Here is a 26,881-nt window from a genome sequence, read left to right on the forward strand (position 1 = left end):
CTGGTAACAGAGATGATTTCAGAGCATTTAAGGAGGGCTGTGAGTGGGTCGCCCTCCCAGGGCTGTGGGGTACTCGGTACCGGGCCGGTGTCAGGGGGATGTGTCACAGCGGCGGTGACCCGGTCCGTGGCCCTGGGCACCCAAGCAATGGGGAGATGTAGTTAATGGTAGAATAGTTCGTGACGCCACCCGTGCTGTTTGGCAAATGTGGTGTTAGGCCAACGCTGCATACAGATCCGCTGGGACTGATGGTATGTGCAGCTTAGATGGTAAAGCTCCCCACAGTTGGAGCTGTAGTCCCAGGGCAGTGTAGATGTAGCTGGCACGGGGATGTAGCAGTGCCGAAAGCGTAGGGAACAGACAAGACACAGCGGTTGTAGTTTCTGTACCTTTACTGAGTATATGCAGTCCAGAGTCCTGATTACAGATGGTATTGGAGCAGGTTAGCCTGGAAGCAGATCAGGATTCTCTCTCAGCAGAAGGGCTGTGCAGTCTCCTTCTTAGCGCTTGTAGTGTGAAGCACTCCAGTACTTAGTTACTCTGAAATGCCTCTCTTCAGATGTTCCTAGAACTATACTTGTATGACAGACAGCTGTAGCCTCTCTCGGGGACTCCTCTCCTGAGTCCTGGCTCTCTATTCAATTGCTGTTGTGTCCCAAGTCTTTTCTGGGAGCAGGGCATTTACAGCCTCCTACTCCTCTGGTATCTGTGGCAGGACCGTCAGTATCCGTACCACCGTGGAGACCAGACTCCAGTTCTGTGCGCTCTCAAGCTGAGGGAGCTCGCCTTCTGCAACTCAACCTCTCAGCTTCGTTCCTCCCATCTGCACACTTCACCCTCCACAGATTATCTGAACCTTCTTCCTCTTGGCCCTCAGAGGACACTCCTCTCCAGAATCCTGGTTCAGAGTTCCCCCTGCTGGCCCGGAGTGGAACTGTGTTGCATGCATTAGGTTAACTGCTGTAGAGACCCATCACTGCTTCCAAGCCTGGCATTTACCCTCCCCTGGAGGAAGGCAAAGCCAGTGTGGCGACCATACCGCTGGGGGCGCCACATTCCCCCTAGTGAAAGTCAGCACTCCTGGGCTGAACAAGAAACATGAAAAACAACATATATAACATATAAACAACAATAATTGTACAAGATTTGAAAAAGGTAAAAATGTACAAAAACCAAGTGTTCAAAAATGGTCCTATGATGACAAGTCCAACATCAATGTCCATGGTCCATTCCTGGCAAATGGTAACTATTTATAAATAAAGTTTTTGACCACACACAAGTCCTGTGGTTCAGTGTCCACGAAACAAACTCCAAAGGAAACTCTTACAGGTTACCTGTAGGCACAAAAGCTTAAAAAACAGTTACATATTTACATTCAGTTTCAACATTTTCATTACTTTATATACGGTATCTAACTGGCAATACACCCTGTGTGGTACGAGTGGATCTGCATAACACTGGTACTGTAGTGGGCCTTACTGTTTGTCTGGTTCTAACTACCGGTGTAGTGTGTAATGCTCTAGATACGCTCCTAGTAATTCTACATGGCACAGGGATACGTCATTGTCTAGGAACTCTTGGACTCACTACGGGCACTACAGGTTCACCACTGGCAGGGCGAGGGTTCTCTGACTCCACTGCTGGTGTGGCAACTGCTTACTGATTTTCCTGATTTTCAGGGTCTTCTTGAGTCCTATCTTCCTGTGCTTCTACTTGGGGAAATAACAACACCGGCACCACAATTGCATCATTAACTCTAGTCCAATTCGCAGGGAACTCCCCAAGCACTGTGCTGACCTTCTCTTCTTTCTCTACAGGTTGGATGTCATCTGACTCTTCTGTCTTGCTTTCAACTGGTCAGGGCATAACTTCAAGTGGTCCCTGGATACCGCTGCTGAGGTCTCTCCTCCATCTTTACTAACAAGGCAGACTTTGGTATTATCAAAGTTTGAGGGCAGAATGGTATAAGGTTCAGCCTCCCATTGATCATCCAGCTTGTGCAACCTCCTCTTCCTTTAGAGGACTTGTTCTCCCGGCGAAAAGGGGACAGCAGGTGCATTCTGATTGTAAAGCTTCTCCTGCTTTTGTCTTGCCTGGGCCAGACTCTTCTCCACACACTCCTGTACTCTTCTGTACTGCTGCTGCCTCTCCTTGTCCCAGTCAGCATCTGGTGACGTTACTTCAGGCGTCAGGACTCCCATGTCGAAATCCACCGGCAGCCTACCCGGTCTTGCTCTCATCAGGTATGCTGGAGTACAGTTGGTAGAGTTCACTGGAATATGGTTGCAGAGATCTACGAGGTCCGACAACTTTTCTGGCCACAGATTCCTCTCCTCCATGGGCAGCGTCTTCAGTAGATCAATCACTACCTGGTTCATCTTCTCGCCCTTGCCATTGGTCTGTGGGTGATAAGGTGTTGTCCGGATCTTCTTACAACCATACAAGTTGCAGAACTCATGGAACACTTCTACCTCGAAAGCTGGACCTTGATCTGTGAGTACTCTCTCAGGATAACCATGTGGTCTGCAGAAGTGCTGCTGGAACGCAATGGCTGCGGTCCTAGCCGTTAGATCTTTGACAGGCACAACCACCAGGAATCTTGAATAGTGGTCCACTATGGTAAGGGCATAGAGGTAGCCTGACCGTCTTGGAACCAGCTTCACATGGTCCAGGGCTACCAACTCCAGTGGCTGTTTGGTGATGATTGGCTGTAGGGGAGCTCTCTGGCTGTCTCGATCCTTTCTGCGCAGGTTACATTGTCCACACTCCCAGCACCACCTCTCAATGGCTTTTCTCATGTCAGTCCAGTAGAACCTCTCTGAAAGCAATGTTTCCAACTTCTTCCATCCAAAGTGTCCAGCTCCATTGTGGTATGCTCCTAGGACCATTGATGCATCTCTCTTTGGGACCACCACCTGCCAGACCAGCTCATGTGTGCGGGCATTGATACTCCTCCGACACAGCTTCCCTTCATAAATGAACAGCCGACCTCTTTCCTTCCACAACTGATGAGTTTCTTCAGGAGCATTCAACTCTGGGCGTGAGTCACCTTGTGTCTTTCACCAGGCGGACTGCAGGGTCATTATCTTGCGCTTCTGCACAATCATGATGGGGCAACGGATTCAGAGTGACTTCCTTCAAGTCAGGCCACCTGTTTCTCACTCCTTGAGCACGTTGGGCCGCCAGAGGCCGGTGGAAGGGAGGCAATTCTCTCTCTTCTCTCCTGCATCTGGCAGATTAGGCATTCTGGACAGCGCATCAGCATTGGCATTCTTGTGCCCTGCCCAGTACTTGATGGTAAACTCATAATTGGATAACCGAGCCATCCATCGCTGCTCCAGTGCTCCTAGCTTGGCAGTGTCCAAGTGGGTCAACGGGTTGTTGTCCGTGAAGATTGTAAATTTTGCCGAAGCTAGGTAATGCTTGTACCTTTCGGTGACAGCCCAGACTATGGCAAGGAACTCCAGCTTGAAAGAACTGTAATTATCAGGGTTCCTCTCAGTGGGACGCAGCTTCCTGCTGGCGTAGGAGATCACTCTCTCTTTTCCATTCTGTACCTGCGACAGTACTGCTCCTAATCCCACGTTGCTGGCATCCATGTACAGCACAAAGGGTTTGTCATAATCTGGGTAGGCCAGAACTTCATCACCTGTGAGAGCCATCTTCAATCTGGTGAAAGACCTCTCCAACTCTTCAGTCCATTCAAATGTGGAATTCTTCTGCTGGCCTTTCTTGGACTGCCCCACCAGAAGGTTTTGCATCGGGGTGGCTATTTCAGTAAAGCCTTTGATGAATCTCCGGTAGTAGCCTACCAGTCCAAGGAATTGGCGTACCTCATGGAGGTTGCTGGGCTTCGTCCAGTCCTGGATGACCGTGACCTTGTCAGGATCTGGTGCCACACCTTCTGCACTGACCACGTGACCAAAGTACTGTACCTTAGGCTTCAGGAGGTGGCATTTGGAAGGCTTCACCTTCAGGCCAAAATTGGCCAAAGCTTCAAATACTTCAGCCAGGTGTTCCAGATGCTCTTCATAGGTCTTGGAGAAAACAATCACACCATCCAGGTACAACAGGACCGTCTCAAAGTTCATGTGTCTCAGGCAACACTCCATCAGTCGTTGAAATGTTCCTGGAGCAGTGCAGAGCCCGAATGGCATGTAATTGAACTCACAGAGACCCATTGGAGTAGTAAATTCTGTTTTCTCCTTATCTGCCTCTGCCACGGGAACCTGCCAATACCCACTGGTGAGATCCAAGGTGGAAAAGTAGTTAGCAGTTTTAAGTGCAGCTAATGACTCTTCAAATCTAGGCAATGGGTAGGCATCTTTATGTGTGATACTGTTAATTTTCCTGTAATCAACACACATTCTCATAGTAGCATCCTTTTTCTTTACAAACACTATTGGAGCTGCCCATGGGCTACAACTGTCCCTAATGACCCCAGCTTCCTTCATCTCTTTCAACATACTCTTAGCACATTGGTACTGTGTTGGGGGTATAGGTCTGTACCTCTCCTTTATGAGTGGATGGACTCCAGTGGGAATATGATGTTGCACCCCTTTTGCCAGCCCAAAATCTAGTGGGTGTTTGCTGAATACCCGCTCATACTCTTGTGTCACCCTGTAGACCCCATTTCTCTGGTATGAAGGTGTAGAGTCAGTTCCCACCTGCAGTTGCTGGCACCACTCTTCTAGCTGCTTCACAGGGCCATTGTCCTCCACCGGATCGGATGAGACCAAAGGCTCTGCTGCCTGCAATGAGTTGTTATTAACAGTGAGCAGCTTAGCAACTGTGGCGTACCGAGGTATTGTGGCTTCTTCCTCCCCACAATTCAAAAGGCGTACAGGTACTCTCCCCTTTTGTACATCAACCACCCCTCTGGCTGTCAGGACAGTGGGCCTGCTATCTGAATATACTGGCTCTACCAATGCCTGGTAATCCTGCCCTCTGAGCCCTATGGCTGCCTGACACCATACCAACATTTCACATTTGGGGGGTATTACAATGGGAAAAGCATCACTCACTCTGACGCTGCCAATCTCTCCGCCAGAGAGTTCTACCTGTTGCCTTTGCATCAGGGCTCGGATCTCCTTCTGCAGGACTCGTTCTCCAGAACCAGCAGTCTCAGCCACCTGTTGCAACAAGACAATAACCTCGGACAGACAGTTTTCAATTACATTTGTACCAAGAGTCATCATGGGATTACATTCACGTCGGTCAATATCAACAACTATCAGACCTTGCGATTTTAGCTCCACCCGCCCCACTTTAACAGAAATTTCCTTGCATCCAATCTGCGGCAAGGTATGACCATTACTAGCAACTACAGTTAGTTCATCAGTTGGGCCACGGGTAAGCTCGGAATCAGCCCAATATCTTTTGTACAGAATGTACGGCATAGTTGTCACCTGGGAGCCAGTGTCCAGCAAAGCGTTCATGGGGATGCCGTCAATCACCACAGGAAGGATTGGTCTCCCTCCCACATACTTGGCTCTCCAGTTCTTTGGGCCTACTGAACCTACTCCTGGGGGTTGGCCCTTTGTCCCAGGGGTTGCTCGTTTAAAGGACAGTACCTGGCCAGATGACCTGCCTTGTAGCAGCGCCGACAGATGGGACGTCCGTCCTGGTCATAGCGATCGTTGTTCCTTCCTCGAAGTGGTGGGGTTCTCCTCCTTCAGAGCCACGGGACATCCTCTGGACTGGAAGCAAGCTGGACCTTTTCTTTGGAGGAATCCTGAAGGGACTGCACGGTTCTGGTGAGTGCAGCCATTCCTTTGGTCAGCTCCTGGACCTGAAGACGCAGCTCCTCTGTTGGATCTTTATCCAGGGTCTGGGCATCAGCCTCCACAGGGATGGAAGGAAAGGATGTAGCTTCCTGATGGTAGGTGATCGCTGGGCGCCTAGGGGGCGCTGGATGGCTGTCAGAGGATTCCTGCAGTACCCGGATAGCCCTGTCCTTAAACTCAGCAAAGTTCAAATCAGGGTTTTGCACGGTAATGATGCGTAACTGTCCTCTGTGTGTACTGGACAGGAGTCCTTCGATGAACTGCTCCTTTAACAATTTGTCTTCTTTCACACTATCAGAGTCAACTTGCTTAACTGCTCGCAGCGCCTCCTGCAGGTTGAGGGCATAGTCCCTGATACTGTCCTGCGCCCTCTGTTTACAGCCAAAGAACCGCATCTTAATTTCAGCTGCAGTGCAGGTGTCAAAAGTGCTCATCAGCTTGGCCAGGACCTTTGCAACAGTGTCTTGATCAGTGTCCTGCCAGGCTTTCACTTCTCTCTGCGCTGCACCCGTTAGCTGTCCAATCAGGATATTCACTTTCTGGCTTTCAGACAGGGGGTAAACTTTAAACAAGCTGCACAGTCTTTCCTTAAATTCACTCGGGGTGTGTGACTCACCTGAGTACTGCGGTAGCCAGGCCGCTCCCGGTATGTAGGGCATGGATAGCGGCATTATGGGGACCGATGCGGCAGGTGCTCCTCCTGGCGGTACCGCGGGATTGGCACCGCCGTTTGCTGTGGACATCTTCTCCCCCCAGTGGACATTGGCCAGGGCCGGGGGGTTGTGTGAGCTCACCGGCGGCCACTTCACAGGCCCGACGCTCCGGGCTGTAGGCCTCATCTCCTCCTCCTCTCGCGCGCTGTCCTCTTCCGGCGCGGCACTTCACTTCTTCGCGCTCTGTGGCAGGCTCCGCCCACGAAGGCCCGCCTCTTTCTACCCGAGCGCGCCAAGCAGCGGGAATATGGCAGCAAATGGCGCCAAATTCACACAGTTCACAAACACAGTCTACGGCACACAGGACCCGGGGATACCGGGCTCCGTAATCCTGTTCGTGACGCCAAATTGGGTCGCCCTCCCAGGGCCGTGGGGTACTCTGTACCGGGCCAGTGTCAGGGGGATGTGTCACAGCAGCGATGACCCGGTCCGTGGCCCTGGGCACCCAAGCAATGGGGAGATGTAGTTAATGGTAGAATAGTTTGTGACGCCACCCGTGGTGTTTGGCAAATGTGGTGTTAGGCCAACGATGCATACAGATCCGCTGGGACTGATGGTATGTGCAGCTTAGATGGTAAAGCTCCCCACAGGTGGAGCTGTAGTCCCAGGGTAGTGTAGATGTAGCTGGCACGGGGATGTAGCAGTGCCGAAAGCGTAGGGAACAGACAAGACACAGCGGTTGTAGTTTCTGTACCTTTACTGAGTATATGCAGTCCAGAGTCCTGATTACAGATGGTATTGGAGCAGGTTAGCCTGGAAGCAGATCAGGATTCTCTCTCAGCAGAAGGGCTGTGCAGTCTCCTTCCTAGCGCTTGTAGTGTGAAGCACTCCAGTACTTATTTACTCTGAAATGTCTCTCTTCAGATGTTCCTAGAACTATACTTGTATGACAGACAGCTGTAGCCTCTCTCGGGGACTCCTCTCCTGAGTCCTGGCTCTCTATTCAATTGCTGTTGTGTCCCAAGTCTTTTCTGGGAGCAGGGCATTTACAGCCTCCTACTCCTCTGGTATCTGTGGCAGGACCGTCAGTATCCGTACCACCGTGGAGACCAGACTCCAGTTCTGTGCACTCTCAAGCTGAGGGAGCTCGCCTTCTGCAGCTCAACCTCTGAGCTTCGTTCCTCCCATCTGCAAACTTCTCCCTCCGCAGATTATCTGAACCTTCTTCCTCCTGGCCCTCAGAGGACACTCCTCTCCAGAATCCTGGTTCAGAGTTCCCCCTGCTGGCCCAGAGTGGAACTGTGTTGCATGCATTAGGTTAACTGCTGGAGAGACCCATCACTGCTTCCAAGCCTGGCATTTACCCTCCCCTGGAAGAAGGCAAAGCCAGTGTGGCGACCATACCCCTGGGGGCGCCACATAAGCTCTTTTTCTCTTTGAGACTCCGCTCCTCTGGGGATGAGACACAGAGGGTGGGGGTGGTTATGTCCCTGCTTAGGGGGTCCCCACAAGCCTGGGCGTTTTCGCTTTCCTCTTCTGCCCCTGAGAGAATGTCTGTGGATGCGTTTTTTGAAGCCTTAGGGCTTATTTATGATTAGCCTGATAGAGTGCATTTGGCTGAGGACAAGGTGATGAGTGTCTGTCAGGGGGAGCACTCGGCCGATTGGTGCTGTACTGAATTCAGACGTTGGGCAGCCGAGATTTCCTGGAGTGATGCCGCCCTTCGGGGGCTGTTCTGTAGAGGCCTGTGTGAACGTCTGAAGGATGCTTTGGCACTTCATCCTCCGCCTGACTCCCTGGAGGATGCCATGACCCAAGCGATTCGCATGGATCGCAGACTGCGGGCTAGAGGCGTTATGCAACGGGAAACACCATTATTCTTCAGTGGAGATGAGACCCAGACTCTTCCTGTGGCTATGGAGGTGAGCGCCGTCACCTGTGAGGAAAAAGAAAGAAGACGCCGCCGGGAGAAGCAGTTGTGCTTCTATTGTATGGAATTTGGACACTGGAAGGACTGTCCCTCCTGTCCGTCATCCTCCAAGATGGCGGGAAACGACTAGGTCTGGGTAGTAGTCGAGGAGGCTACCCAGACCTTCAGGTACAATTTTCCTCACGTGCAAAAATGGTGCTGCAGGTGGAACTGGAACTTGGTAATGGTCCGGTTCAGACTACTGCTTTTGTTGACTGTGGTTCTGCTGTGGACCTGATTGATACTAAAGTTATGACTCTTAATAAGATAGGGACAGTCAGGCTTCAGGATCCTGTTAAACTTGTGGCAATTGACTTGTCTCCTCTTACCCAGGACGGTATCTGTTGCAGGTCTGAACTTTTTTCTCTAAAAGTGGGTTCCACTCTTGTGGAAAAACTAAGTTGTCTTGTGCTAGATAACGTGCCTGCAGGACTGGTACTGGGGATGCCTTGGCTTCAATGCCATAATCCTACCATTGATTGGATAACAGGGGAGATCACTCAATGGGGATGTAAGGATAAATGTGGTAACCTGGGACATCTTCTTAACACTGTTAAATCCGTATCTGTGCTGTTTGTCGGTCTGGAAGGTATTCCGGAATACCTGAAGGATTTCGAAGATGTTTTTTCCGAAAGTGAGGCTGAGGCGCTGCCACCACATAGACACTAGGATTGTGCCATTGATTTAGTACCCAGAGCCAAGTTACCTAAGGCTCGATTGTTCAATTTGTCTGGGCCTGAGCACCAAGCCATGAAGGAGTACATAGCTGAGAGACTCCGCAAAGGGCATATCAGTCCTTCTGTATCACCTGTGGCAGCAGGATTCTTCTTTGTGAAGAAGAAAGATGGTGGTTTGCGGCCGTGCTTCGACTTTCGGGAACTGAACAAGATAACGGTTAGGAACACTTACCCGCTTCCCCTCATCCCAGACTTATGTAACCAGTTAGCTGGGGCCCAATGGTTCTCCAATTTAGATCTGCGGGGGGCCTACAATCTGATAAGGGTTCGGGAAGGGGACGAGTGGAAAACTGCGTTCCTCACATCAGAAGGACTCTTTGAGAACCTGATAATGCCGTTTGGGTTAACTAATGCACCTGCTATTTTCCAGAATTTCATCAATGTTGTGTTTTCTGACCTGATAGGCCGTTTTGTTATTATTTATTTGGATGACATTTTGGTGTATTCCCCGGACAGCCAATCTCACTTTCAACATCTACAGACAGTTCTCCAGAGACTCAGGGAGAACCGATCGTTCGCTAAATTGGAAAAATGTTCGCTTTTTGTACAGGAACTGTCTTTTTTGGGGTTGATTGTGTCCTGTGAGGGGTTTCGTATGGATCCTAAGAAGGTGCTGGCGATCGTTGACTGGGTTCAGCCTCGAGATCTCAAGGGGCTCCAGGGCTTCTTAGGATTTGCGAACTATTATCGAAGATTCATTAAAGGTTTCTCACAAGTGGCTAAACCACTCACGGATCTTACCCAGAAGGCCGCTGATGTAAAAAATTGGTCTGTACTCGCTAAGGAGTCCTTCTCAGCGATTAAGAAATGTTTCATGTCTGCCCCGATGTTGGTACAACCAGACCCGTCCAAACCATTCATTGTGGAGGTGGATGCTTCTGAAGTGGGGGTGGGAGCTGTGCTGTCCCAGGGTCCGGCCACCCTTACCAATCTCAAACCCTGTGCCTTCTTCTCCTAGAAGTTCTCCTCAGCTGAGAAAAACTATGATGTAGGCAATAGAGAACTTCTTGCGGTCAAGCTGGCGTTTGAGGAAAGGAGGCACTTTTTGGAAGGGGCGGCTCACCCTATCACGGTTGTCACGGATCACAAAAATTTGGCATACCTTGAATCTGCTAAGAGGCTTACTCCTAGACAAGCCCGTTGGTCACTTTTTTTTTCACGATTTCAGTTCTCCATTACTTTTCTACCGGGGTCCAAAAATGTTAAAGCGGATGCCGTGTCCAAGTTTTGACCCAGTGTCTCCCCCTGAGTCGCCGTCCTCCATTCTTCCCCCAGGGATGGTAGTGGCAGGGGTCTCAGCTGAGTTGGAACAAGAAATTCTAAGGGCTCAGGCCCTAGCTCCGGCAACCAAGCCAGGATATAAACTGTTTGTTGCAGATTCATTGCGGCCTAGACTTCTGCAGGAGTTTCATGAGTCTAGGCTGAGTGCTCATCCAGGTATCACGGCCACTAGAGAGGCAGTAGCCAGGGGTTTTTGGTGGCCTTCATTAAGGTCCAATGTCAAGGAATTTGTTTCTGCTTGTGGTGTGTGTGCCCATTCCAAAAGCTCGCATAACCGGCCGACTGGGGAACTCATACCTTTACCGGTTCCTGATAGGCCATGGACTCATCTTTCCATGGATTTTATTACCAGCCTTCCACCTTCCAGGGGCAATACCGTGATCTGGGTGGTGGTGGATAGGTTTTCTAAACAGGCCCATTTCATTCCCTTGGCAGCATTACCCTCAGCAGAAACATTATCAAGGTTGTTTGTGCAGCATGTAGTCCGATTGCATGGGGTACCCCTGACTATTGTGTCTGACAGAGGTGTGCAGTTTGTGGCCAAATTTTGGAGGGCGTTCTGTATGAAATTGGGCATCTCACTCTCGTTCTCGTCGGCATATCACCCGGAGAGTAATGGTCAGACAGAACGCACCAACCAATCCCTGGAACAAATTCTCAGGTGTCTGACCTCTGCCAGACAGGAGGATTGGTGTGATGCGTTACCGTTGGCGGAATTCGCTTTTAACAACCGGGTGAGTCAGTCCACCAACATGTCCCTATTCCTGATTAACTATGGGTTCAATCCGCATTTTGGGGAGTTTTGACGGGTGGATTTTAATTGTCCAGGGGTAAAGGGGTCCGTTCAACAGTTAAAAAACCTCTGGGCTGAATTCCAGCGTAATGTCTCTCGGGCCCAGGGGAGGTACAAATATTTTGCTGACAAATAGAGAGCCTCAGGAGACATGTTTCAGGTGGGAGAGAAGGTTTGGCTTTCCACACGTAACATCAGCTTGAAGGTACCATCAGCTAAATTGGGACCAAAGTTCATTGGTCCGTACGAGATTATGGAGATAGTCAACCCAGTGGCATATAGGTTGCGTCTCCCCGCCTCCTTCAAAATATCCAGTGTGTTTCCATAAATCTCTGTTGAAATCTGTAGGGTCTGTCAAAGAGGACTCCGAGCCTGTTGTTCCTCTAGTGCTGGTGGAGGGTCAGTTGGAGTATGAGGTAGGACATATTGTGGACTCTCGGCGGGTGCGCCGCGCTTTGCAGTACCTGGTCCACTGGAAGGGATATGGACCAGAGGAGCACTCATGGGTCCCTGCTCACTCTGTACATGCCGATCGCCTGGTTCGGGCTTTCCATGCCAAGTACCCGGGGAAGCCTGGGGGTCCAGAGGCCCCCCGTTGAGAGGGGGGTACTGTCATGATCCCAGTGCAGGTTTTTGAGCTGCATGTCAGGGGTTAATGTCTGGAGCTCAGTGCAGGTTTTGACTTGCACACCTGGGGTTAATGATTGTAGCTTCTTTCTGGTTCTGGGAGAGCTTCATAAACCCCTGGGAAGCTCCAATCCCTGCCAGTTATACTTTTGCCTTTGGCCGAGTGTGCTGACCTCTGTGTGCCTGTTCGTTGTTATAACTTGTTTATATGGTTCTGACCCGGTTCTGTTTCCCTTTGTGAATTTGCCTGTTGATTCTGTACTGTGCTACCCTCTCTGTGTATGACTAATTGCCTGTGATCTGACTACTCTCTGCTCGCCCCTTTTGTACCTTGCAGCTATCTCTGTGTATAACTCATTGGCTACGTCCTGACTATCCTCCCTGTCTATGCCCCTTGGTAACTTTGTCTCGCAGTTACCCTGCTAGGAATTGTCTTGCAGCTCCTAGCTCTCTGGAGTTTAGGCCACGCCCCTAGCAGTCACGTGCTTCAGGTCCTGCGGCTGAAGTACGCATCTACTCGGCTGCTGCCTGCTCCACAGGTATCTTTGAGCACAGTTCGCTTTACTCAGGACACGCGCACTAGCTCAGTGAGAAAGTTAAGTGCGGTGTTTCTGACAGGTTCGTTGTTGTTTTGCCTTTCTGATCCAAAACGACATTCCAGCAAATCATCGGATGACAGCTCTTCATAAATTGCCTTTATTACCTCCAATACCTTTACAGTAGGAGGTGGTTTATTTTGATGGAAGGTTGCGAGTGTACTTTCGGCTCAATGCCACTTTCACCAGCTCTCTTTACCCGGGGGGCAGTTGTCATGTTGTGGTTTATCATCGGTAGAACTTTTATGGTAGTACGTGGTCCATATTTCTTTCCTCATTTCCTTAACGGAATCTGCATGTCTGCCAGTAGCCCAGCCATAATACTTAGCGAGTTCACCCAGTACTGTATTAGCTAACTTTCCAGCACTTTTGCCACCTATATGTTTGTTATTTTTTGTTTGCAATGCGAAGTCTCGAGCTCATTATTTTTTTCTACATGGCCAACACAATCTTTTTTCATTACAGTAGCTTCATCTTCATGCAGATTTGCATTTAAAACTCTGCAAAACATTTTGCTGTCACCATCTCCAGTATACTTATCGTAAAGGACTCCGTGCTTCTTCACATTTCAGCGATAGCGTCGATCTCCATTTTACTTGCACTGTGTTTGTGACTTATGGAGCACGTTTCTTTGTGTTTCATACCATTCATTATATTCCTCAATACTGGTGTCCTTTTTCTTGGCCCACACACTACACACTTGATACAACCTACTTTTATCCACAACATTGACAATTTTTTTAGAATGTTTTACAATTAGAGTAGACACACCAAATAAGGATGACAATCCTCTTTTTTTCATCTTCCGTTGTCAGAAACCTTTTCAATGTGTTGCAAAATTTCCAGCTTCTTCATTCTTCATTTTTTCTTCTTTAACTGCTTGTATTAAAACGCAATTGTACACTACAGATGCTGCTCTATATACAGTATATTTTAAAGGCAAGCGTAATAAGTGTTTATAGCCATGCCATGGCAAATGTCCATAAAGCAGTAAAATTAACTTACGCCTTCTTGTCCAACACCTAAAAGTAAAAAAAAAAACAAATAATAATTGGTGAGTAGTGATGAGTGAACGTGTCATCAGAGTATCTTGGGCGTGCTTGAATAATATGTTAGACAGCTGCAACACGTGGGGATTCCCTAACAGACAGCCAATCCCGACATATGTTGTTGTTGTCTATCGGCCTCAAAACATGCAGCTGCAGGGACTGGAATATACTATTCAAGCATGGCCAAGATACTCAGATAACACCCGAGCGTGCTTGGATAACACAATATCAGAGGACGCTTCCTCATCACTATTGTAAACATTATTACAGCAGCGCTTGATGTTAATTTTAAATTCTACACCTCGATGTGGCGTCTGAGAGAATTTTACATTCCTTTTGTAAGTTTTACATATTACAAGTGATGCAATTGTCAACACAGTGAAAAAATTCAAAATGCAGTAACCGAATTCTCTCAAAAAATCCATCTCAATATTGCTAGAAGTTCTTAGAAAATTCAAGAGTTTTTTCTCGTTCGAGTCCAATTGCATTGACGTTCAATACAGATCGCCTATAGCAACCAGAGGGAAACTTTCGGCATGCCCAAAAAATGACCATCTATTGGGCAAGATAATCCAAAAGCTAAGAAAGCATATATGCACACAGGCCGATAATATGCTCCATTGTGCCCTGCGCAGTCCGAGCACTGAGCGCACGCCGCAGATCCCTCCCTATAAGGTGCTATAGCTTTTTTAACATTGCCAATCAATTGTTTTGCAGATATATTCTCCACACTAAATGCATGAAATTATATGAAAAAAAATCAATTTTTTCTGATCCACTAGACTAGAAAACCTCCTTAAGCAAAGACTTTGAAAGTGCGCTATGGAATTACTTATTTGCTTAGAATAAAACTTTCACTTCTGACAAGAAATTTCATTCTGATGCTATAGTATAGTTTCTACTTTCACAATTTAACCCAATATGAAATGTTCTGTTAAAAGCATAAGATAGACACTGAGTGCAGATTGGCGACAAGTTTAGGCTTCATACGTGACTTGTTTGTGGTAAACTTGAAGACACACCATTCACCAACTTAAAGGGGTTGTCTGGTCCAAATCGATAAGTTTGCAGCCATTTTGTGTGATTGCAGACTTAAGCATCCTCCAGCACACGCACTATGTGCTGCGGGCATTCGCCAGTTTCAGACCTAGGACTAGAGGGTATATATGAGTTATACATACTCCCGACCATACATTTCTATGCAATAAAGCCATGCCCTCTAGTCAGCCACGCCCACTGGATAGCCACGTCACTAGATGCGGTATGACCTCGCCCAATACAAGTGTATGAAGCGAGGCTATGCCCACAAGCCAGGTGCATGTATAACTCATATCCTCCAGAAACTGGCAAATCCCCTGAAAGCACAGTACAGTACATTCGCTGGGGAATTCATATGTCTGCAGTTACAGAGTGACTGCAGACTTGCTGATTTGGACTAGACAACCCCTTTAATAACATACAGGTTTGCAACTTTTCTAATCAAGACTAGTTGCAAAGTTCTAGAAACTGTTCATGTACAAGATTGGATCTGTTTAAAGACAAACTGACCCTTTTTTTAATACTAACTCCTTTAGGCTAAAAGAGTTATTGTTATTGTGTGTATTATTACAGTTGTGCTCAAAAGTTTACATATCCTGGCAGAATTTTCGCTTCCTTGGCCTTTTTTTCAGAGAATAAGAATGATAACACCAAAACTTTTTCTCCACTCATGGTTAGTGATTGGTGTATTGTAAGGGTTCCAATGGATTGTAATGAATAAGAAAATGTTCACACAAGAATTGAATGTACTAAATTGATTTACTATATAAATTATAAGATCAAATAATAAACAGTATAAAACTATAAATACATATGCATTAATCAGAAACAATCATTATTCATACGTTACATTATTCAGATAGACGTCGACCAGTCATCCTTCAGGAGCCAAGAGCGAGAAAGAACATGTGTCCTAGTTCTTTTAAAAATGTCCAGCTAAAAGGTGTGTCCAGCCCCACCATGTGGGGAATGATGTATTGTCCATTGGCTATAAACACATCCCCTCAATACCTGTTTTAACCAGTACATAATACAGGAAGCTGGAGGAAAGGGGCCTCATGTGTGCCACATGGCAGTAATACAGCAAGCTGGAGGAGGGGCTTCGGAGGACCATCTGGTTGAAACAAGTTTCAATGACCTTCTTGGAAGGTTCAAAGAGCTGATTGAAACTATACCAATAGTTGGTATTAATTAATTGGATTGTTGAAACCATTAAAAATAACTCATAGTATACATTCCACCCCTTGGTTTCAATCACTTTAATTAATTAACCTGCCACTAAACTATACCATTTTTCATTATTTGCATTGCTCCTATATATATATATATATATATATATATATATATATATATATATATATATATATATATATATATATATATATATATATATATATATATATATATATATTTATTTGCTACCAATAGAAAACTGCTTGGTAAAAAATAACATCCTGGGCTTAAAACGGAACAAAAACAACATTGGACCAACAGGTAATGAAATATCATATGTCTGTAGAAATCTTCTTTCTTCGGATCTTCTTGACCGCAATTTTTAAATGGGTCTCTGTTGCAGGGAAAGCACGGGGATTATTATGCCCTCATCACTTTGGGGTGACTTCACTACTTTCCCTGGTTAGCAAAAGAACAGACTCTAAAGAGCAATCTGTCCCTGCCCTTCATGACATTAACCCCTCGTTTCTCCAAAGCAATGGGTGAGGGAAATGCAGGTGTCCATGGCTGAGCATAAGAGTACCTTTCATCTTCTATTGCTGCAGCTGTTCAGGGCCTCACTTTATATGCCATTTGCATCAGCTGGCAGTCATGAGGATTCACCCTGGTTGACGGTTCAGCAATATCTGGGCTCAGTCTCAGCGCTCAATTGGACATCTTCAGTCTACACACAAGACACAGCCTGCACTGAGGGAAAGTGAAGTTCACAATCATACTTGAAAGTTCCAAAGTCTTGGCAGAGCTAACTCAGTGCAAAGCAACAGTCCAAAATAACTCAGTCCTGGTGGCTTGTTTTCCACCCCTTGATCAAATGAATCAAACAAAATTACCGTAGGTTTGTTGGTCCAAATTAATTGTGCCCAGAATGACCTTTGAAATTTTCTACTGTAGCAAATATTTCTACTCTAGATAATAATACTACATAAAATATATATCATATTTGTATGGACTTATACACTGATCAAACACATCAAATTCATGTCAATCACATTTGCTTAATAACGATGATCAGAATTACCAGTTCAATCATGTTCATGGAGATCACAAAATAATGTTACTACTAATCAGAATCAATACAATTACATGTTAAGGAAAACCGAACCCAAACCAATTTGCTATTAACCCAATTCTAGCAAATTATTATTTTTTACATAATATACACATTACATCAACACACTCTCTCTGGCTAAACCTAATGCACTCATTCAGTAAACAGGAGAGATTCTCATTTATATATAGACAAACACACACTTTGGGTACCCACACATTTGCATTGCATGACGTGGTGTAGGTGAACAAAGCTATATCAAGACATTAACAAACTAGCATTCATTGAAATCATTTAACATATATATATTCTTCAAAACCCAATTTGCACGGGAGCTCCCAAAAAATAAAAAATGTTAAAACCCCAAAATAAGTAATAAAATATAATCTTATATTAAATGGACTCCTTTTTCACTACTGCAGGAATGAACAATTTACTGTGCACTGTATTTACATGTTAATTAAATGGCCAAGGTTTCTTTTTTCACTCCTGCAAACAAACAAAAGGTTAATTACACACCCCACCCCCCAATCCAACATGGAGTGGACAGAAAAGAGGAAAAGAAAAAAACAATTCCTTTAAAAAACCAAGAATGCTAAACACAGTACAATTAAAATTCAGAAAATGAGCTCATAAAAATATACCAAATAAAAATACAACGTGGATTTTTCTTTGGCTGTGAACCAATTTTAATCAAGGGATATCCATGACAAATACACAAAGCACATACAGTAACAAAGACAAACACTTAGTACAAATAAGTCATCTATTTATCTTGTCAACCCCCCAGTATATTATCAGTCATCTAACTTTAGGTCAGTCTTAAATTCATTGTCTGTACTGTCACTCCCTCTTTGCCTTGTATGTTTCTCTCACAATGGCTCCCACATACAGAATCATCTTATATCTGCTGTGGTCTTTTAACTTTTAAAACATCAAGGTCTATTACAAACCCTCAGGTGAGGAATGCACATTTATGAATCACCAAGACCAAACCCAATTCATATATCAGCCAGCGCATACGTCACAGTATGGTCACAGGAGTATTTCTCTAAGGCTAGTTTCACATTAGCGTTTTTTTGCGCAGCGCATCGTGCGCATAAAAAACGCAAAGAAAAACGCAAAACAAACGCGCGGTTTTTTTTCGTCATGCGCACGCTGATGCGTCAAAATAACGCAGCGTTACTTGCGTTTTACATGCGTTTTTGCATGCGGTTGCGTTTTTTTATGCGCATGCGTTTTTAGGTGTGACATTTCACAATAGAAAAATCCTTGAACACCAATGGGTCACCAGTGGGCGTGTGTCATTGGAATGTTTTATAGACCCTGTACTGCTGAATTCATCAGATTTTGCTGCTGTTTCCGGTGTCAAGATGGACCTGCGTCTGGATAATTTCCGCTTCAAGCTGGATCTTGACATTGCGCTGTCTCAGGCGTATGCCTTTTGTTGCCAGCAAGAAAGGGAGAGGGAGAGACAGCAGAGACGGCAGCGGCGTCGGTTTTGGAGGCATCCAATCATCGAACTCCGGGCAAGCTGTGGAGCATATCACACGCTGTACAGCGAGCTACAGGAAAACCCGGAGAAATTTGCTGACTATACACGGATGTCCCAGGAAAGCTTCCTTGACTTGCTGGGTATGGTTGAAGGAAACATCCGGAGACGGGACACTCAGCTCCGGCGTGCCATTCCTCCCGAAGAAAGGCTCCTTGTCACCTTACGGTATGTATGTTGTTATGTTTGCATAATTTTTTTGGCTTTTTCCATTTTTTTTTTTTTTTTTTTTTTTTGGTCAAAAAAATTAGGTTTTTTTTTGGCTATTGAATTTTAACATTATTTTTGGGAAATTGCTTTTTTGCATAATGGTTTTTCTTCTGTCATGTACTAATCCCATTTTTTTTTTTTGTTCCAAAAAATTAGTTTTTTTTTTTGGCTATTGAATTTTAACATTATTTTTTGGGAAATTGCTTTTTTGCATAATGGTTTTTCTCCTGTCATGTACTAATCCCATTTTTTTTTTTTGATCCAAAAAATTAGGTTTTTTTTTGGCTATTGAATTTTAACATTATTTTTGGGAAATTGCTTTTTTGCATAATGGTTTTTCTTCTGGCATGTACTAATCCCAAGCCTTTATAAAATGTTTTTTTGCTATGTTGTATTAAAAAAACATGCAAAATAGTTAGGCCATGTACTTTTTTATTTTCAGTGTTTTTAGTAATACCCAAGACAGAAATATAATTATTTTTTCTTTTTATGTTTGGCAGGTTCCTGGCAACTGGAGAGAGTCTTTCATCCCTGCATTTCCAGTACCGGCTGGGAATCTCTACTTTATCCGGGATTGTTGCCGACACCTGCAGGGCTCTGTGGGATGTTCTGTGTCCGGAGTTTCTGCCATTGCCCACTGCCGAAAAGTGGCTTCAAATATCGGAGAAATTCTGGGCAGTCTGCAATTTCCCGAACTGCCTAGGAGCGGTGGACGGGAAGCACATCCGCATCACAAAACCTGCAAGAAGTGACTCTGAGTACTACAACTACAAGAAGTACTTTTCCACAGTCCTAATGGCCATTGCGGATGCAGACTGCCGGTTTGAGGTGGTGGACATAGGGGCATTCGGACGGGGCAACGATTCACAGACTTTTAAGAACTCTGATATGGGCTGGAGGTTGTACGGCAACCATTTCAATTTTCCACTGGCACGGCCTCTTCCCCAAACCCAAACTCCACCACTGCCATTTGTAGTGGTTGGGGATGAGGCATTTCAGATGTGCCCAAACCTGCTGAAGCCGTACTCCAGCCGTGACTTGGACCACCGCAAGAAAATTTTCAACTACAGGCTTACGAGGGCTCGCAGGACTGTAGAGTGCGCCTTTGGCATTCTAGTGTCCAGATGGCGAATTCTCAGCACCGCCATCAATCTCAAAATGGAAACAGTGGATGAGGTGGTGAAGGCATGCGTGGTTCTGCACAATTTTGTTATGGCAAAGGAGCGGCCGAACTTTGACATGGATGAGCCTGCTGCCAACCCTTTGCCAGATTTTACTCAGCACCCTCTTCGGTCCTCAGTCGAAGTTGCCCAAATGAGGGACCAATTTGCGGACTTCTTTTTATCCGATGTTGGTCGTGTAGCATGGCAGGATCAAATGGTTTAATAGTTTTGTTGTTTGTTAAAAATAAAATACATGTTTTTTTATACCTGTACCCAGTGTACTGTGTCTTAATAAACTCCACTATTCACCTGCCCAGGTTAGAGTGAAGAAAGGGAAACCACCATAAAAAAAAAAAAAAAAATGTGTGTGTGTATATATATATATATATATATATATATATATATATATATATATATATATATATATATATATATATATATATATATATATATATATATATATATATACTGTATAAATATATATATATATATACTGTATAAATATATATATTTTTATGTATTATATAATATATATATATATATATATATATTATTTATTTATTTTTTTTTGGTGGTTTCCCTTTCTTTACTTTATACCGGATGGTCAGCCATCCAACTCTGAAAGGGATACTATATTTCATTTTTTTTATATATATATATAAAAAAAATGAAATATAGTATCCCTTTCAGAGTTGGATGGCTGACCATCCGGTATAAACTAAAGAAAAACAAACCATAGTGTACGGCGCAGTGTGTGCAGGCGGCGAAAGACACAATAACCAAACATTATTTTGAAATAAAAATATAACATTTATTTTACTTATTTTTTAGTTGGTGGAAACTGGGGGGTGTGGAGGGATGAGGAACGGCTTTGGGTGGAGTAAGGGGTTCTAGGGGAAGGAGGAACCAAAGAAGTGGGGGAAGGGAGCCGAGGCAAGGAAAGTTGTGAAGTGGGAGGTGAGGGAGGGAGGAGGGAGGGTAAGAGTCCTCCTCTTTGTTTTTTTATGACTGTGGCCCGTCGTCTTGCTGCTGTCCTCGCTAGAGCCTGAGGACTGGCTAGACCCCGGGGACCGCCTTGAGCCTCTGGACCGCCTTGAGCCTCTGGACCGCCTTGAGCCTCTGGAACGCCTGGAGGCTGTGGACTGGCTGGAGCTGGGGGACCGCCTGGCGCTTGTGGACCGCCTGCCAGGATCTTGTACCTGCTGTGGCATGCTGGTGGTGGTGGATGTCCTGGCAGGGGCCGTAAATATTGAATGCGGGTCCCCCAGCTGATGCTGCTCCGAGGTGGTGGTGCTGGTGGTGGTGGCGGTCCATGCAGGCGTGGTGGCTGTGGCGGTCCATACCGGGGTGGTCCTCCCGCTGGTGGTGGTGGTGGCGGCGCTACAAGCAGGGGTGGTGACGACGGGCCATCCAGTGGTGGTGGCGGCAGCAGTGGTGGGCCAGGCAGGAGCAGCGCTTGGCATTGTGTTGGCGGGTAAGTGTCCAGCTGCACTCGGACTTGGGGCGGTATATTGGTGTCCGGCGAGGCTTGGAAGTGTGGTGGCTGTGCAGTGATATGCAGCAGAAGTAGGTAATGCTGTAAAACGAGTCAGGGGTGGCACCGGTGGAAATGCCACCGCTGACTGCTGCATAATCCTACTCTGCTGCATAGCCTGCATAAAAGCATTGTTGCAGGCCTGCATGACAGTCAACTGGAGGTCAGAGGTAAGGTGTTCCGCCGTGTCCCGAGCTATTTGGGTATAAAAATGATGTGCTGGTCTGGCGAGGTCGACTTCCAGGCGCTCAAGGCGACCCTCGATAGACTTGTAGCGTTGGTCCAAAAGGAGGAAACCACTCTCAAGTCTATCGGAGAGTGCCTTGAGGCTACTCTGAAAGACCGAGCTCAATTCAACGAACTCGGGCATGAGAGTCCTGTCCGAGGTCTTCTGCCGCTGCTGGCGGGAAGTGCCCGCAAAACCAGTGGCAGAGACCTGGGACAGGGGAACACCTGAGCGACCAGCTTCCTGGTCTCCAGATGACTGTGGTGCAGACCTGCAAGGTGCTTCCTCGCTGATGGATGGCTGGGAGGGGTCCGGGGCAGCTTGATGAAGGACCGCTTCGGGCCCAGGTTGCAGGGTGCTGCTCCAGGTGCTGTGAAAAGAAAAGAAAGAAATTACTACCATAAATTAACAATCGCCAACTCCTGTGGAATAGAAAAGCACAGAATAAAACACAATACAACTAGAAAATACTTACGTTCGGGAGGCAAGGACCGGTCTTAAAAATGCCAAGGCACGATGGTATCTGTACTTCGTGCCGGTCCTTGCCGCAGCACCACTGCGAACCTGATTCTCCTGACGGATATCCCTGTTGAAGCGGTCCTTCATCGAGCGCCAACGGGTTCTGACTTTGTTCACTGTGGTGGAAAAAAAAAAAAAAAGAAAAAAAGTAAGACTATGCACTGGAGGCTGTGATCATCCAACTGTGTGTGATGATAGAAACTCCATGGAGTTAATAGCATCACACACAGTTGGGTGATCCCGGCCAAGATCACTGCTGCATCACACTGCATTTAAATACTTACGAAAATCCTTGCGGACCCGGGGAGAGGCGTTGTCCCAGCCATCCATCAGCGATGCGGCCACCTCGTTCCAGAGCCGCCGGATCACCACGTTGTCCGAGTGCAGTTGGTGACGGGTGTCCCACAACGGGACTCGCTCCTGGACTAGACGGATGAGCTCGTCGTTGTCCAGGGCGAGGTCCTCCTCCCGCTGTGGAGCCTAGAAAAGAAAGACAAACCTTAATCTTTGAAAGATTTTAAAATAAAAAATCTCGAAAACTAGCTGAAGAGCCCGGCGCTGCCCGGGCATAGTAACTAACTGTGGTTAGTTATAGAAAATTATAATTATCCTCCATCCCATAGTCCCGTGCCCATATACCATCATACATATCCTCCATCCCATAGTCCTGTGCCCATATACCCATCATACATATTCGCCATCCCATAGTCCTGTGCCCATATACCCATCATACATATTCGCCATCCCATAGTCCTGTGCCCATATACCCATCATACATATTCGCCATCCCATAGTCCTGTGCCCATATACCCGTCATACATATCCTCCATCCCATAGTCCCATGCCCATATACCCATCATATATATCCTCCATCCCATAGTCCCGTGCCCATATACCATCATACATATCCGCCATCCCATAGTCCCGTGCCCATATACCCAAACAAACAAACATACACACACACACACACACACACACACACACACACACACACACACACACTTTGAGCTTTAGATATTGATACACAAGCCATGAAAAAATTTTTTGTTTTAAATGAAAATAAATGCAAAAAAAAGCAACAAACATCGAAAAAAAAACCATGAAAATTTAAAAAAAGAACTTTAAAAAATACCAAAAAAAAAAAAAAAAACCAGCCTAGAAAATAAGTAAAAAAAAAAAAACTGTCCGTCTGTACTTACATCACGTCTTCCCGCCCGCACTTGGCCTTGCTGCTCCTGCCGTTCCTCCGGTGGTGGTGGCGTGATGGAGGATGAGGTCTGAAAATTAAACCAAAAAAATTAACCACATGTGTTTATTTTTTCCAATCCATACGGAAGCATGGTACTCACTTCTTCTGCCTCTTGCCCTGTCCCGGGGACATATTCCTCACCAGATGAAGACATGCTGCAATAAAAAAAAAAAAGAGACATAAGTACATAGAAATGTATTGAAATTTCAGCCAGACATTAGGTTTTTCATACTTACATTGGTGCAGCTTGTGCTGTGTGTCCACTCGTGAGCAATCCTTAAAGTATTGTGGAATCCCAGTGCCCTCACCATTTTATCACCTTGGTTTAATTTTTTTTTTTACTGTCTAGACCACATTTCAGTCGTGTTTATCTTAAAAACGCATGCGCATAAAAACGCAAGCGTGCGCAAGACCATGCACACGCATGCGCTCCCATAGGCTCCAATGTGGTGTTTTTGCGCATTCCGTGCGCAAGCGTGCGCATGCGTTTTTTTGACGAGACAGGGCGGAACCAAAAATGCAACATGTTGCGTCTGACGCGCCTGGCGCGAAAGACAAAAAAACGCATGCGCACGAAAGCGCAAGTATGCGCAAGACCATGCGCACATCATGTTAAATATAGGTGCGCAGTGCGCATGCGCACTGGTGCGCACGATGCGCTGCGCACAAAAGCGCAAATGTGAAACCAGCCTAAGGCTAGTTTCACATTAGCGTTTTTTTGCGCAGCGCATCGGGCGCATAAAAAACGCAAAGAAAAACGCAAAACAAACGCGCGTTTTTTTAACGTCATGCGCACGCTGATGCGTCAAAAAAACGCAGCGTTGCTTGCGTTTTACATGCGTTTTTGCATGCGTTTGCGTTTTTTTATGCACATGCGTTTTTAGGTGTGACATTTTTTCCATTGTCTAGAGAACATTCTAGACTTGTTTCACTCAAAAACGCATGCGCAAAAAACCGCAACCGTGCGCAAGACCATGCGCACGCACGCGTTACCATAGACTTCAATGTGTCGTTTTTGCGCATTCCGTGCGCAAGCGTGCGCATGCGTTTTTTTGCCGAGACAGGGCGCACCAAAAAATCCAACATGTTGCGTCTGGCGCGCCTGGCGCAAAAGACAAAAACGCATGCGCACGAAAATGCAAGTGTGCGCAAGACCATGCGCACGTCATGTTAAACATAGGTGCGCAGTGCGCATGCGCACGGGTGCGCACGATGCGCTGCGCACAAAAGCGCAAATGTGAAACCAGCCTAAGAAACTCTAGAAACAAAACAAACATCATTAGACATCAAAAAATGGCAAAACTGTTCAAACAACAATTTTCAGGGATATTAAAGAACTTTTATAATTAGTCCATGAGTGAATCTTGGCAGGGGGTATAGTATGCCATGGTATTGGAAGAGTGCAAGGGGCAGTTACAGTGGGGGCTTTGCATGCCTCCATCAGGTGTCCCACCTCTATCTTTCCAACCCCCTATCTCATTTGTCGCCACCCTCTTGGGTCTGGCGAGTTGCAAGTTACCTTTTCTCCTCAGATCTTGCCATCTCCTCAACAGGTCACTTGTAGAGATCCCATCTATCTCCTGGAATGGAACCCCACTAGCTATCAGGTCACAAAACAACTCCTTCCTGCTCTTTCTTATTTGAGTATCATCCTCTTTTCTCCTTTCTTGATCTACTCTCTTTACTGTACTATTTTTTGATACTTTTGCTCTCTCTAGAGCAGATAGCTGGGAGATTAGATTGCATGCTGTGTAGACAGTAGTGGAATTTCACATAAGTGCACTGAACATAGTGAATAATGGGGCTTTGCATGACGCTGGGGCACCTTCTATTAACTTATTCTTCATCAATACCGTCAATATTGCAGCATCTGGTCCCTTCCAATCCTCAACAACAGCAAAATGATCATTCAGATCAGGCAAAAGATTGAGAGTTATGCCACCTATACCTGCGATTTCTCTCAATCTCTGAACTCCATCTGCAAGAGTCTCCCATCGTGTCTGTGGTATTAATTCCATGGGAGAGTCATACACTTGTGCCACAGAATCCCTCACCAAATGCAGAAAAGAGAAAGTCTCTGCAGTGTCCCTTGCACGTCTCATTTTTAGACGCACCATAGGATCAATACAAATACGGTTTATCGGCTCCCTGATCCCATAATCTGAGAATCCATGCTAACAAAGGTTCTCCTGCTTGCTTGCCTGTACCTGGTAGATAATTCTGACAGTTCTCCTGCTGTATAATTCCTAGTTTCTTCGGTCATTGAAACTTCTGCTCCTGCAGCTGCGTTTCCTGCATCCATCCTATCTCCACTACGCTGTGTGACTTCTCTCCTAGTTTTAGTAGTCACAATCGGTCTGGCTTGCTTTTCTTCCCCATTTGTCTCGCTGTCAGAGCCTTCCCATTCTAGCAAATCTGACCATTTCTCACGTGCAATCATGGTTCTAATCTGTGCAGTACAAATATCTGACACTGGCTGCTGTCTCCTCCTGCGCCTATTCTTATTCACATTTTTCATTACAAAAGCTTCAAAATTTCTTTGCATATTGTCATGCTGTTTCATTTGGTCTCTCAAGGCTGATTGCAAGCTAATCCTTTGCTCTATAGCTGTATGCAGCGCTAAACGCAAATTGTCTATCTCCTCTTGTAATCTTTGGGACACTTGCACAAAAATCCATCCAACGGCTGCTGCAGCTTTCTGCTCTTTTGCATCATACCTTGAGAGATCAAATTTTGCAGCCACTTCCTGGGGATTTGATAACCGCTGTCCCTCCATATACTTGTTACATTCCTGTGCCATTTCAGTCCACTTTCCTGGTAACACCCATTCTGGCAAAGATCTGACACTACTCTCAACTGCTTTCCTACTTTTAACAAACATATTCAATTTTGCAAACATTTTTATTCAAAACAATCCCGCTTCTGACACCAATTTGTATTGTAAGGGTTCCAATGGATTGTAATGAATAAGAAAATGCTCACACAAGAATTGAATTTAGTAAATTGATTTACTATATAAATTACAAGATCAAATAATAAACAGTATAAAACTATAAATACATATGCATTAATCAGAAACAAGCATTATTCATACGTTACATTATTCAGATAGACGTCGACCAGTCATCCTTCAGGAGCCAAGAGCGAGAAAGAACATGTGTCCTAGTTCTTTTAAAAATGTCCAGCTAAAAGGTGTGTCCAGCCCCACCATGTGGGGAATGATGTATTGTCCATTGGCTATAAACACATCCCCCTCAATACCTGTTTTAACCAGTACATAATACAGGAAGCTGGAGGAAAGGGGCCTCATGTGTGCCACATGGCAGTAATACAGCAAGCTGGAGGAGGGGCTTCGGAGGACCATCTGGTTGAAACAAGTTTCAATGACCTTCTTGGAAGGTTCAAAGAGCTGATTGAAACTATACCAATAGTTGGTATTAATTAATTGGAGTGTTGAAACCATTAAAAATAACTCATAGTATACAGTTGGGTGAAGCCATTTATTGTCAGACTTCTGTGTTTTCTCTTTTTAAATCATAATGAAAACCCAAAACATCCAAATGACCCTGATCAAAAGTTCACATACCCTGTCACAGGAGAGGATGTTACCTTTAGTAA

At 45.8% G+C, this 26,881-nt stretch overlaps 3 protein-coding genes across 10 annotated transcripts in view; 2 read left to right on the forward strand and 1 right to left on the reverse strand.

Moving 5' to 3' along the window:
* The window catches only part of PDC (phosducin), a 393,470-nt gene that overhangs the window by 148,294 nt on the left and 218,295 nt on the right, over positions 1 to 26,881 (forward strand). The gene's annotated exons all lie outside the window — the stretch shown is intronic.
* LOC141096138 (uncharacterized) lies at positions 18,082 to 19,399 on the forward strand. Its single transcript, XM_073582551.1, has 3 exons — positions 18,082 to 18,530; positions 19,073 to 19,330; positions 19,387 to 19,399. The coding sequence occupies exons 1-3, from the start codon at positions 18,184 to 18,186 to the stop codon at positions 19,397 to 19,399; spliced, it is 618 nt and encodes a 205-aa protein (XP_073438652.1). The 5' UTR covers positions 18,082 to 18,183.
* On the reverse strand, positions 20,436 to 23,556 carry LOC141096134 (uncharacterized). Of its 2 annotated transcripts, XM_073582538.1 has the most exons (4): positions 23,214 to 23,556; positions 22,299 to 22,494; positions 21,971 to 22,130; positions 20,436 to 21,865 (listed from the first exon to the last, which is right to left on the reverse strand). In XM_073582538.1, exons 2-4 carry the CDS (start codon positions 22,342 to 22,344, stop codon positions 20,626 to 20,628), a joined length of 1,446 nt encoding a protein of 481 aa, XP_073438639.1. In that variant the 5' UTR covers positions 22,345 to 22,494; positions 23,214 to 23,556; the 3' UTR covers positions 20,436 to 20,625. The 2 variants fall into 2 exon arrangements, with proteins under 2 accessions (XP_073438639.1, XP_073438638.1); XM_073582537.1 differs by lacking the exon at positions 23,214 to 23,556 and having other exon boundaries at positions 22,299 to 22,608.

Source organism: Dendrobates tinctorius, unplaced genomic scaffold (assembly GCF_039654945.1).
Source record: "Dendrobates tinctorius isolate UK_male_01 unplaced genomic scaffold, ASM3965494v1 ptg000072l, whole genome shotgun sequence".
NCBI lineage: Eukaryota > Metazoa > Chordata > Amphibia > Anura > Dendrobatidae > Dendrobates > Dendrobates tinctorius.